The 12,838-nt window shown below is 40.4% G+C and overlaps 1 protein-coding gene across 3 annotated transcripts in view; it reads left to right on the top strand.

The window, feature by feature from the left end:
• The window catches only part of SPAG1 (sperm associated antigen 1), a 67,495-nt gene extending 58,410 nt beyond the window's left edge, over positions 1-9,085 (top strand). For all 3 annotated transcript variants that reach the window (XM_048841354.2, XM_048841352.2, XM_048841353.2), the window contains exons 17-19: positions 5,733-5,897; positions 7,551-7,925; positions 8,087-9,085. In XM_048841354.2, the coding sequence (XP_048697311.1) occupies positions 5,733-5,897; positions 7,551-7,925; positions 8,087-8,218 (672 nt within the window). In that variant the 3' untranslated portion in view covers positions 8,219-9,085. The remainder of the gene's footprint in view (positions 1-5,732; positions 5,898-7,550; positions 7,926-8,086) is intronic.
• Positions 9,086-12,838: the final 3,753 nt, after the last annotated feature.

Here is a 12,838-nt window from a genome sequence, read left to right as displayed (position 1 = left end):
CAACGCTGAAGCCAGTTTCTTCAGTAAACTAAACAAAAGATTTATTAGCTAAGAAAAAGAAATGCGTTATTGAGAGGTTAAAGCAGGTAAAATACATTACAGGTGAATAAAAGTTTGTAAGTCCAGTATGATAGCAAAATTGTAGTAATTTGTTGGTTTCCCATAGTCTGTCAGGGTTTCCTAGAATGGCTCTAGGGATCTTGGTCCAATTGCTCAGAATTCATCAGTCCAGAGATAAGGATCGTTCTCAGGGCATACTTTTATAGCTGTCTTCCTGAGAAAGCAGTCAGGCAAATGCTTGCACTCACAGCATGGGCTCTTCTTGTGATGAAGAATGCATTTTGATCTTTGACCTTGGGTCACCACATCGAGGACCCCTTGCTTTGAAATTAACATTCTGCTTCCTATGCATACACATGTGATTCAATTACAGTGATATGCATAATGCAATTGCGTGCTATTCCTTATAATAGGGATGGATAAGTGAAAACCAGTACAGGTGCCAGTCACTGGTTTTCATGAAGTTTGCACATCAAGTAAATTCTTATCCTAATACATCTTTGATCTAAGATTAATTAAGTACAAAGATAGCAGTCACAGGAAACAGATAGGTCAAGACAATAACATTATTATTTCACTAGCTTTCATGCATCTAAAGCAAATGTAATTACTAGGCACATGCCATGTACATGTAATGTGATAACATCCTCTTTTGTTCTGTTCTAACAAGTGAATTGGTACACTTAACACTTTCTTGAGGTTGTGACCTGAGCTGGCTAGCTGTCAGCACCACATCATATGACTGACTTCTCTTTGGATAAGACATTGCAGTGTTGCCATCTCCAAGAATTATAAATAACAAAACAAAACAGAAGAAAAAAACAAAATTGATCTCAGATTTTGATTGATTTAAAAGTGAAGAATTAAATATCTAAAGATGTAAAAGGGAGGAAGGAAAACAAATTATAAATATAAATATTGTAATAAATATTTGAAGAGTAAATATCAAAGATGGAGTGAAATTTAATGTGGTACATGTGGATGTCAGTAAAATTATTGAGATGTATTTGAGAGGGAAAAGTTAGCGTGAGTAGCAGGAAAAGTTTCTGCTAGTGAAAATGAAAGTCTCCAGAGGAGGGAGAGAAGAAGCTCAATTTAAATCTAAAAAGTTTGCATGGGACACTTAAAACTTCTTAAATCTGAACGTTGTCTAGATTGAAAGGGTAAAGAAGGAGAATAGAGACTGGAAGAAAAACAATTCTATACTGGAAATTCACAGCTAGGGCATGAACAGTCTCTTAGGTGCATGAACATTTACCACTATGACAGGTTTCAGAGGAACAGCCGTGTTAGTCTGTATTCGCAAAAAGAAAAGGAGTACTTGTGGCACCTTAGAGACTAACCAATTTATTTGAGCATGAGCTTTTGTGAGCTACAGCTCACTTCATCAGATGCATACCGTGGAAACTGCAGCAGACTTTATATATACATAGAGAATATGAAACAATACCTCCTCCCACCCCACTGTCCTGCTGGTAACAGCTTATCTAAAGTGATCAACAGGTGGGCCATTTCCAGCACAAATCCAGGTTTTCTCACCCTCCACCCCCCCCACACAAATTCACTCTCCTGCTGGTGCTAGCCCATCCAAAGTGACAACTCTTTACATAATCAAGTCGGGCTATTTCCTGCATAAATCCAGGTTTTCTCACATCCCCCCCACCCCCATACACACACAAACTCACTCTCCTGCTGGTAATAGCTCATCTAAACTGACCACTCTCCAAGTTTAAATCCAAGTTAAACCAGAACATCTGGGGGGGGGCGGGTAGGAAAAAACAAGAGGAAACAGGCTACCTTGCATAATGACTTAGCCACACCCAGTCTCTATTTAAGCCTAAATTAATAGTATCCAATTTGCAAATGAATTCCAATTCAGCAGTTTCTCGCTGGAGTCTGGATTTGAAGTTTTTTTGTTTTAAGATAGCGACCTTCATGTCTGTGATTGCGTGACCAGAGAGATTGAAGTGTTCTCCGACTGGTTTATGAATGTTATAATTCTTGACATCTGATTTGTGTCCATTTATTCTTTTACGTAGAGACTGTCCAGATTGACCAATGTACATGGCAGAGGGGCATTGCTGGCACATGATGGCATATATCACATTGGTGGATGTGCAGGTGAACGAGCCTCTGATAGTGTGGCTGATGTTATTAGGCCCTGTGATGGTGTCCCCTGAATAGATATGTGGGCACAATTGGCAACGGGCTTTGTTGCAAGGATAAGTTCCTGGGATAGTGGTTCTGTTGTGTGGTATGTGGTTGTTGGTGAGTATTTGCTTCAGGTTGCGGGGCTGTCTGTAGGCAAGGACTGGCCTGTCTCCCAAGACTTGTGAGAGTGTTGGGTCATCCTTTAGGATAGGTTGTAGATCCTTAATAATGCGTTGGAGGGGTTTTAGTTGGGGGCTGAAGGTGACCGCTAGTGGCGTTCTGTTATTTTCTTTGTTAGGCCTGTCCTGTAGTAGGTAACTTCTGGGAACTCTTCTGGCTCTATCAATCTGTTTCTTTACTTCTGCAGGTGGGTATTGTAGTTGTAAGAAAGCTTGACAGAGATCTTGTAGGTGTTTGTCTCTGTCTGAGGGGTTGGAGCAAATGCGGTTGTATCGCAGAGCTTGGCTGTAGACGATGGATCGTGTGGTGTGGTCAGGGTGAAAGCTGGAGGCATGCAGGTAGGAATAGCGGTCAGTAGGTTTCTGGTATAGGGTGGTGTTTATGTGGCCATTGTTTATTAGCACTGTAACAAAGAAAATAACAGAACGCCACTAGCGGTCACCTTCAGCCCCCAACTAAAACCCCTCCAATGCATTATTAAGGATCTACAACCTATCCTAAAGGATGACCCAACACTCTCACAAGTCTTGGGAGACAGGCCAGTCCTTGCCTACAGACAGCCCCGCAACCTGAAGCAAATACTCACCAACAACCACATACCACACAACAGAACCACTATCCCAGGAACTTATCCTTGCAACAAAGCCCGTTGCCAATTGTGCCCACATATCTATTCAGGGGACACCATCACAGGGCCTAATAACATCAGCCACACTATCAGAGGCTCGTTCACCTGCACATCCACCAATGTGATATATGCCATCATGTGCCAGCAATGCCCCTCTGCCATGTACATTGGTCAATCTGGACAGTCTCTACGTAAAAGAATAAATGGACACAAATCAGATGTCAAGAATTATAACATTCATAAACCAGTCGGAGAACACTTCAATCTCTCTGGTCACGCAATCACAGACATGAAGGTTGCTATCTTAAAACAAAAAAACTTCAAATCCAGACTCCAGCGAGAAACTGCTGAATTGGAATTCATTTGCAAATTGGATACTATTAATTTAGGCTTAAATAGAGACTGGGTGTGGCTAAGTCATTATGCAAGGTAGTCTGTTTCCTCTTGCTTTTTCCTACCCCCCCCCCCCAGATGTTCTGGTTTAACTTGGATTTAAACTTGGAGAGTGGTCAGTTTAGATGAGCTATTACCAGCAGGAGAGTGAGTTTGTGTGTGTATGGGGGTGGGGGGGATGTGAGAAAACCTGGATTTATGCAGGAAATAGCCCGACTTGATTATGTAAAGAGTTGTCACTTTGGATGGGCTAGCACCAGCAGGAGAGTGAATTTGTGTGGGGGGGTGGAGGGTGAGAAAACCTGGATTTGTGCTGGAAATGGCCCACCTGTCGATCACTTTAGATAAGCTGTTACTAGCAGGACAGTGGGGTGGGAGGAGGTATTGTTTCATATTCTCTGTGTATATATAAAGTCTGCTGCAGTTTCCACGGTATGCATCTGATGAAGTGAGCTGTAGCTCACAAAAGCTCATGCTCAAATAAATTGGTTAGTCTCTAAGGTGCCACAAGTACTCCTTTTCTATTTACCACTATGTATCTTGTGACTTTGATAGCCGCGCGAACTGGAACACACTCGGTAACTTGTTTTTTATCACATAATATAAGCTGCTTGGCTGTTTGTGGCTGCGTATTTGAGGACTGTATAAAGCCCTTACAATGGCTAGTCTGCTCAAAGTCAAATCCCCCACTCATAAGCAAGACCATATCAAGGTAATCCAGGGCCCTGAGAACACCACAAAACAGGGCCCACAGTGGCCTGCCCCTGCATCATAGCCCCACCCCCACTTGGAGTGGAAGTGTCAGGGGCCTATCTGCTGTGCTGGTGCGGGTCCTATCACCACTCATTTCTGAGCAGTGGTAGCAGGGAAGCTCCCTCAGTTTCTCCTGTTGAATTACACTAGCTTGGTGGTTAGAGCACTCACCTGGGAGGTAGGATAGCCAGGATCCAGTCCCTCTGTTTCACTGACTTTTTTTTCAGTTATTTATCCACAGTGGAATAGCTTCACCAGGAAAAACTGATGGAGCCCCTTGCTACTATTCCTGCCCCTGCCTGTCTCTCCTGTTGAAGCTGTTCCAATGTGGATAAAATAACTGAAAAAAGTCAGTGAAGCAGGAGGACGGAGTCATTCTCATGCTCTCTTCCCTCCCCTCCCCTAATGATTTTTGTATTATTTATGCACAGTGGAATAGCTTCAATAGGAGAGTGTGTGGGAGCCCCAGATCAGAATAGCCCATAGTCCAGTGCTTCAGGCACTCCCCTGAGAGGTGAAGATCCCTATTCAAATTCCTCCTCCCCTTCATCTGGAGAGGGGGCTTGAAATGGACATCTCCTGCATCCCAGGTGAGTACCCTAACCACTGGGCTAAAAGTTATGAGGGAGGTCCTCCTCCCCCCGTTCACCAAAACAGTATAGGTGCCTAACTCCAAGAGAGGGTTTGCAGCTGAGAATCCTAAGCAGAGGGAAACCTAGGAAGACATAGGTGCTTCCCTCGAGCCTGGACTTAGTGCCTATCTCTGAGAGAGGGATGCGGTTTAGCGCACACCCCTCCTCCCCTCCCCCCCCCCCCGCTTGGTATCTCCTATTGGCTAGCTTATACAAGGAGCTGCCTCGCATGTTGCCTAAGGTGTATATCTCTCCCCCATTCATTGTGTAGGGAGTCAAGGCACCAAACTCAAGCTTTGTGAATCCTTGTGTTTTTCTAGACACCAAAAAGTTAGGCATGGCAATGCTCAGCATCACCATGCCGAAGTTTCTGTGTGAATCTAGTCCTTTCTGTCTAGCTGTTTCTGGATTATGGAGCTGTAGCCTATTTGGATCTTCTGGTGCATATGATAACGTGTGTTTTTGTTTTTTTTAAATTAATATCGGTTTAAAGCTGTGTGTCTTGGCAGAATTTATGTTAAGTATATCTGGACCATATTATATCATTCTTGATGATGGTATGACATTAAGTTACATCATGTCAGCAAATTGGAAATACACATAAAAGCAGCCTTATTTAATAATGTATTTGCTAATGGGGGTGGATTTTCTGAGAGCAAATTTATTTACAAATTGGATATTTACAGAGATCATCTGTAAATATTTAGCTGCATAACATTAGTGTTAACATCAGAACAGAGAACCCATTCTTAGCTTTGTTTTCTTTAGTATACATGTTTAAATCTAAATCTAGCTGCTTTCTGCTCATTTGTTGTCAGTATCCCAGCAGTTTTCCGAATAATTGTGAACAGTAGTGTGGCAGTTAGCTAATTCTCCTACTGTGGCATCTGGAATTGTTTTATGAAAACAACTTACTTTTCCTCTTTGCCTTTCAGAATTACCAAGCCAGTGTTGATGATCTCAGCAAAGTACTTTTGATAGATCCAAATGTGGCTGAAGCAAAGAGGGAACTACAAGAGATCACCCAGTTGCTTAACCTTAAAAATGGTATTGGAGCAGGTAGCCAACAAAAGCAAAGGAAGAAAATCAAAATACAAGAGGTATTTTCCTTCTTTTGCAAAGCAGGCAATATTGAAGTCACACACTTAAGAAGATTAAAATAGGGCTTTTGTTCTGTAATGTTGACAGATACTTTGAGCTAATACTTCGTACATATAGTGTGTTTATTCATGTACTTGCTAGTTTTAAAAACATGCCAATTTACTCACATCTTAAACGTTGTGTGTGTTTGATGCCAATCAGACTCTTATAATTAAATCTGTGATGCTTCAGGGTACGTCCAGAATTCCAGCAGAAATAAACTGACTGTAATGCCTAAACAAGAAACTTTCAGATGTTAAAGTTGAGGACATGTTCTTTTAAAAAAAACAGAAGAAAACACTGTTCAAAATAGCTGTCATATCTGATGATGCAACATTTCAGGTCTCTTTCAAATGTTGTTTTGGGGAACCAGCAAGAGGCCATGCTGTCCAGGAGTCCCCTGTGGCTGTGTGTGCTGTCAGAGGCTATACCTTCAGTTAAGTTTGGCAGTTTGGTGGAGGAATGGAATACTGAACATGCATTGGAGAAGTAGAGTGTGGGTGAAAAATCTACAAAATCATCAGAGAATGCTATTTTTCCCCTTAGTTTTGATATTGTAGTAAAAGAATCAAGTGATGTAATATTCTAGGTTAAAACAACTGCGCTGAGTTGCTGGTGCCCAGATAATACTGAGTCACTGTTAAATATGGAATCATTTGATGGTGGTATTTCTCTGTGACTAAATGTTTGTGGTCCTGTAAGAATGGGTGTCTTTCTTCTTTGTTGTATTACAAGAAATATCGCTACTGATCTATAGAGTGTGAGATTAGAATTTGGGTCTCTCATTTTGAAAACTGTTGTATAACTTTTATTAAAACTGGAACTATATAATGGTAATATAAACCATTAGGGCAGGACCCATTTGTGCAAGTGGTCCCATGCAGGAATCCCATCAAAGTCAAAGGGATTTGGGGAACTTCATGTAACTGGCATAATCTAGAAGTTGGCTTTTTCATTTTAACCAAAATATACTACATATAAGATCAAGAAACCTCCCCTAATAGAAAGAAGTAGAGAACACAATCAGATTATTGAAGAGAGAAAAGAATAGCGGACTAGGCGCAAAGACGTTATACCCTGAAACTTTCTAGAAAAATTTTATATAAATTTCAAGAGATACTGACCCCTGAATTTTCATTCTGTTAACCCAATTTCATGACTCTTCATGTTTTGAAAGACAGCCTATTTTTAGTAGTTATTCACTATGACTAAAATACAGTATGACTGCTGTTGCTCTATAATTCATATAGATAGTATGTATATTTGAAACTATGATGTGATTGGTCCTATATTTAGTTTTCTGCCAAAAACTTTCAGCTCTCTCCTTAAGAAGAGGGTGCAAAATACTGAAGACAAGTGTAAAATAATGCATTGCTAACTAAGAAAAACAAACTTTTAACCTGCATGAATATTAGGATACCATTTCTGTAAAGGGAAAAGTGGGACATAGAAAGGAGAATAGCCATCATGTTCCAAAAAGTCTTCCCACAAGATGAGGAAAGTGGTAAACTCTAATTTAGTGGTATCAGTGCAGGACATGCTGTCATCTGGTTTATGAAACTCGAGATATTATATATGTCAAAATTAAAATGATCTGTTGTTTTCCTGTGAAGGTAAATGAGGGTAATGAAGAGGAGAGACAGACCAGTACCTCAAAGGATGCTGTGCTTAATTACCAAATTGCCAAAGGAGGAGCTGAAAACAGTCTGCCATTGAAAATCTCTGAAAAACTGCTCATTTCAGAACCATCTAATGCCTATGAGTTTGGTCAGATTATAAATGCAGTGAATGCCAAGAAGGATGAAGCTGCCTGTGCAGATCTTTTAACCATTATTGATCCCAAAAAATTGCCAATGCTGCTAAGTAACAAACTAGAGGGGGATACCATTCTGATCTTTATGCAGGCATTGGAATATCATCTACTTGGAAAAGACCCTGGCCTTGTGTATCAGCACCTTCTTTATCTGAGTAAAGTTGAAAGGTTTAAGGTAAGAGCATATATTCAGTGCAATTTTTCTCTATGAAAACGTCAAGAAACTCAAAATGTAAAAATCTCAATGCAGTATAAAGCTTATTAAATTTAGCACTTAACAGAAAAACAGAAAACTTATACCTATGTGCACTAATTATACAAATTATATTTTTTCAGGTAGTGCTGACGCTTCTTAGCAAGAATGAAAAAGAGCAGGTTCAGAAGTTGTTTGATTCTCTTTCAAAAAAGCAAAATCACCAATTTTCTTTAGAAGACCTGGAGAGTCTTAAAAGGGTTTATGAACTTTAAACAGAATTTTAACTTTTGCATGTATATAGTTGATGTTGGTAGGCTGGGTGTATGAACTATGCAGACTTGCATGGCATAAAGTCAGTCTTTTACCTGGATTGTTCAAGATGCTGTATATATATATATTTTTTTTAACAGTATGTGCACATTTAAAATCTGCTCCTTTATCTTGTAACTGTATACATTTTTAACCTATAGCATAATGCACATCTTTGTATTTAATAACATAGGTCATATTATTTGATAATATATTGATCAAATTAGAATATATTGATTTATATATATATAATAGAGTGCACTCCAGCAGGGTCAATGTGGGCTAGTTAATGTGCAACATGCTAGTGTGCACTAGAATTCACACTCCTCTAGTGCGGATTAACATATCGTATAGACAAGTCCTGTGTTTACAAAAAAGATTTTGTTAATTTTTTTCTGATGTTAAATAACTGCTTAATGTCATCTTTCTTGGAATGTACAAAAAACATATTTTTATACTGTTTGGGCAATACAGGTTAACAACAAAGATGAATCAAACTAGACTAGTTTGTGATGGAACTCTTTGAAGCAATATAATTTGTTAAATTGTGACGTTTTTGAAATGGGAAAAAAAGAGTACTTTATTGTTATATATGTAGAAATTTTTTGTGGCAGAATTGCTCATGCTTTTGTACTGTTTCTGAAAGCGGTACTTATTGGTAGTGACAAATTTTCATTTATAGAGCCTCCCTCCCCCCCATTATATGCTATTATTGAAATACTATGTGCTATCTTAATGTTTTATTCTGTTGTAATAAATTTTTGCTTAATTTATCCTAAGAAAAAGTGGCTGCAGTTAGAAATAAAGATATCTGACTCTTTTGAAACTTATATATAACAACTGTTTAAAACACCAGCTACTCTGCTGGTCAGTCATGCTTGAGAAGACAGAAACAAAAATAGTAGTTTCACAAACTCAATTTAAGTTAACAGTTCTGCTTTATTTTTAGTTGTGCTATTCCAACATTTTCATATTTGAAAGCAGAGGAAGCTCTCTTTTTAAAAAAAAAAAAAAAAAAAAGTGTTTTTCCGCTTTAACTGTTTCTTTTTTTAACTTGATCACACTCTATCCCTAGTGTACATTAAATCTGTAGGTGCTTTATGAAAACGAGAGAGATTGGGAATGTTATTTTCATGTAAATTTGTCTCAGGCATATATTAGTACAAAATAAATTTATTTCTCTAAAGGTATAGAGAAGCAGCAGCACCAGAGCCAGCAAACAGAATTGTAAACAGGGGAATTCAAGTGGGAGCTCTGTTGGAGGAAAAGGGAGGAAGCAAGCCCCTGTTCCTTTAGGGGCAGTGTGTGTGTTTGTGTGTTTTTGTTTTTTCCTGTTCAGTTTGCAGAGGCTAGCAGGGGACAGTGTGCTGTAAGAGAAGCTAAACCCTGCTTAGGGGAAGGGGCTTCCCTGATTAGGGGTCCTATGAAGGCAGCCAAATAGTCAGCCAGCCAGCAGCACAGGAGCCAGCAGACAGAGCTATAAACAGGGGAGGTTAGGAGAAGGGGTGTGTTGTGGTACAGTTGTGTTTTGGTGTGGGCGTGGTGTTTTGGTTTTTTCTTCTTCCTTGACAGGTATGTAGGCAGGAAGGCTCTGATGGGGGGATAGCTCAGTGGTTTGAGCATTGGCCTGCTAACCCCAGGGTTGTGAGTTCAATCCTTGAGGGGGCCATTTCAGGATGTGGGGCAAAAATTGGGGATTTGGTCCTGCTTTGAGCAGGGGGTTGGACTAGATGACCTCCTGAGGTCCCTTCCAACCCTGATATTCTATGGTTCTATGACAGGTACAGAGGCAGCAGTGGCAGTGACCCAAGGAATGGAAGAGACAATGAAGATGACCAGATGTGGAAGCTGTGGGATGTACATGATCCTGGAACAGGTACCTGAAAAGAGACTCGTTTGTATGAACTGCTGCCTGTTAGAGATGATGGAAGAGAAGATCTAAGGTTTAGAGATGCAGGTAGAAACTATGGTTGAGTTTTGAAGGGAATTTGAGCAGATGATGGAGGGAAGGCGTAGGAGGCTTAAAGGAAAAAGTCAAGACTAACAGATGCAAGCTGGACTGAAGAGCTTTGAGGGGGAGACTGGTGGGTGAGGAATGTGGCTGAGAACCGGGCATAGGAAAAGACCGGCTAGTGAAAGAGAAATAGAGCTCAGGAAACAGGTTTGTTGAGTTGGAAAATGAAGAAGGGGTACAGCAGGCTGTAACTGAAGGAGGGATGACAAGGAAGAAGAACGGCTAGTCCTGTAAGAAGAGGAAAAGAGCAAGGGGAGATACCTGGAGTTCAGGGCTCCAGAAGGATACAGGATGACTTACAGAAGATTGCAAGGGAGAATAAAAGAGGACTTGTAGCCAGAAAGAACAGGAGGAAGGCTGGAGAATCACATTATCACTAGGAAAAGGCAGGACTACATGACTGGTGACTTCCTACTAGGAAGAACAGACAGGCCTGGCATCAGAGCTGATCCAGAGAACAGAATGGTGCACTTTCTGCCAGGAGCTAAGATATGTGATGTGGACCTGATGATGATGAAGATCCTAATGGCAGCAGTGATTATCCTTCACATGGGAACAAATGACACAGCTAGATTCTCGCCAGAATGTATTGAGGAACACTATTTCAGGCTGCAGAAGACACTTAAGGAAATTGAGGTTCAGGTGATCTTCAGTGGGATTCTACCTGTCCCTAAAGGAGGAGAATGAAGGTGAGACAAGATTATGATGATCAACAGATGGCTCAGGCAGTAGTTCTATAAGAAGCACTTTGGGATGTTTGACCACTGGGAGGCATCCATGAACAGAGGACTCTTCTTACGGGATGGGCTCCACCCGAGTAGGTAGGGAAATAGACTTCCGGGTTGGAGGTTGGCACAACTGATTAAAAAAGCTTTAAACTAGGAATTCAGGGGAAATGGTTGGGAGATGCTCGTGTAATCTCCACTCCTGATTCTAACACTGAGCAGGGGGAAAATCAAGAAAGGATACAGCAATGGAGAAAGGAACAGCAGTGGGTAGGAGAATGGATGTTCAGAGGAAAAATAGTGCTGATACCAATGAAGCTAACAGTCCGGTAGGTGAAACTGGCAGTAGAATTCCTTTACCCAGTTTGGTGAGGAATGTGGGTGAAGCCAAACAGAAACAACTAAGATGTTTGTACACCAGTGCAAGGAGCTGGGGTAACAAAATGGATGAGCTAGTATTACTGGTGCGGGAAGTGAAACCCGATATTATAGGGATAACAGAAACATGGCGGAATAGTAGTCATGAGTGGAGTACAGGTATTGAAGGTCTGTGCTGTTCAGGAAAGACAAAAGTAAAGGTAGAGTAGCATTGTATATTAATGATGAGAGAGGCTGTAAAGAAATTAGAAGTGGATAAGACAGCATCTGTTAGGGCCAAAATCACTTTGGGGAAGAAAGCTACTAGAGGTTCCCCTAATATATTGCTTGGGGTGTGTTTATAGACCACCCAATCCGATTTGCATATGGATAGAGACCTCTAATGTTTTTAATGAAATAAATACTTCTGGGACTTGTGTGATTATGGGAGACTTTAACTTCCCAGATATAGATTGGAAGACAAGTGCTACTAATAACAGTAGGGCCCAGATTTTCCTGGATGTGGTATCTGACAGATTTCTTCACCAAATAGTTGCTGAACCAATAAGAGATGATGCCATTTTAGATTTTCTGTTGGTGAGTGGTGAGGACCTCATAGAAGAACTGGTTGTAGGGGATAACCTTTGTTCAAGTGATCATGAGTTAATTCAGTTTAAACTAAATGAAAGGATAAACAAAAATATTGTAGATTTGCAAGCAGGGTTCTTGATTTCAAAAGGCAAACTTTAAAAAATTAAGGGGATTATTTAGGGAAGTGGACTGCATTGAAGAACTTTAGGATCTGAATGTGGAGGAGGTTTGGAATTACTTTTATGTCAAAGTCACAGAAAGTATCTGAAGCCTTCATCCCAACCAAGGGGAAAAAATTTATAGGGAAGGGTTGCAGACCAAGCTGGATGAGAGAGCATCTCAAACAAGTCATTTAAGAGAAAGCGGAAAGCCTACAAGAAAAAGAAGATGGGATGGATCAGCAAGAAAAGATTCCTCTTGGAGGTCAAAGTGTAGGGATAAAGTGAGAACTGCTAGAAGCCAAGCAGAGTTGGACCTTGCAAAGGAAATTAAAAGCAATAGTAAAAGGTTTTTAGCCATATAAAGAAAACAATGAAAGAAGTGGGACTGCTAAGCAATGAGGATGGAGTGGAGATTAAAGATAATCTAGGCATGGCTCAACACACAAACAAATATTTTGCCTCAGTTTTTAATAAGGCTAATAGAGAGCTTAGGGGTAGTGGCAGGGTGGCTAATGGGAATGAGGATATGGAAGTAGAAATTACCACACCCAAGGTGGAAGTCAAATTCAAACAGTTTAATGGGACTAAATTTGGGGGTCTGGATAAGCTCCATCTAAGAATATTAAAGGAACTGGCACATGAAATTGCAAGCCCAATAGCAAGGATTTTTAATGAATCTGTAAATCTGGGGGGTCATACCCTCTGACTGGAAAATTGCTAATATAGTTCCTATTT

This window comes from Caretta caretta, chromosome 2 (genome assembly GCF_965140235.1).
Source record: "Caretta caretta isolate rCarCar2 chromosome 2, rCarCar1.hap1, whole genome shotgun sequence".
In the NCBI taxonomy this organism is placed as follows: domain Eukaryota; kingdom Metazoa; phylum Chordata; order Testudines; family Cheloniidae; genus Caretta; species Caretta caretta.
The sequence above is the reverse complement of the archived record's forward strand: the minus strand, read 5'-3'. Positions and strand labels throughout refer to the sequence as shown.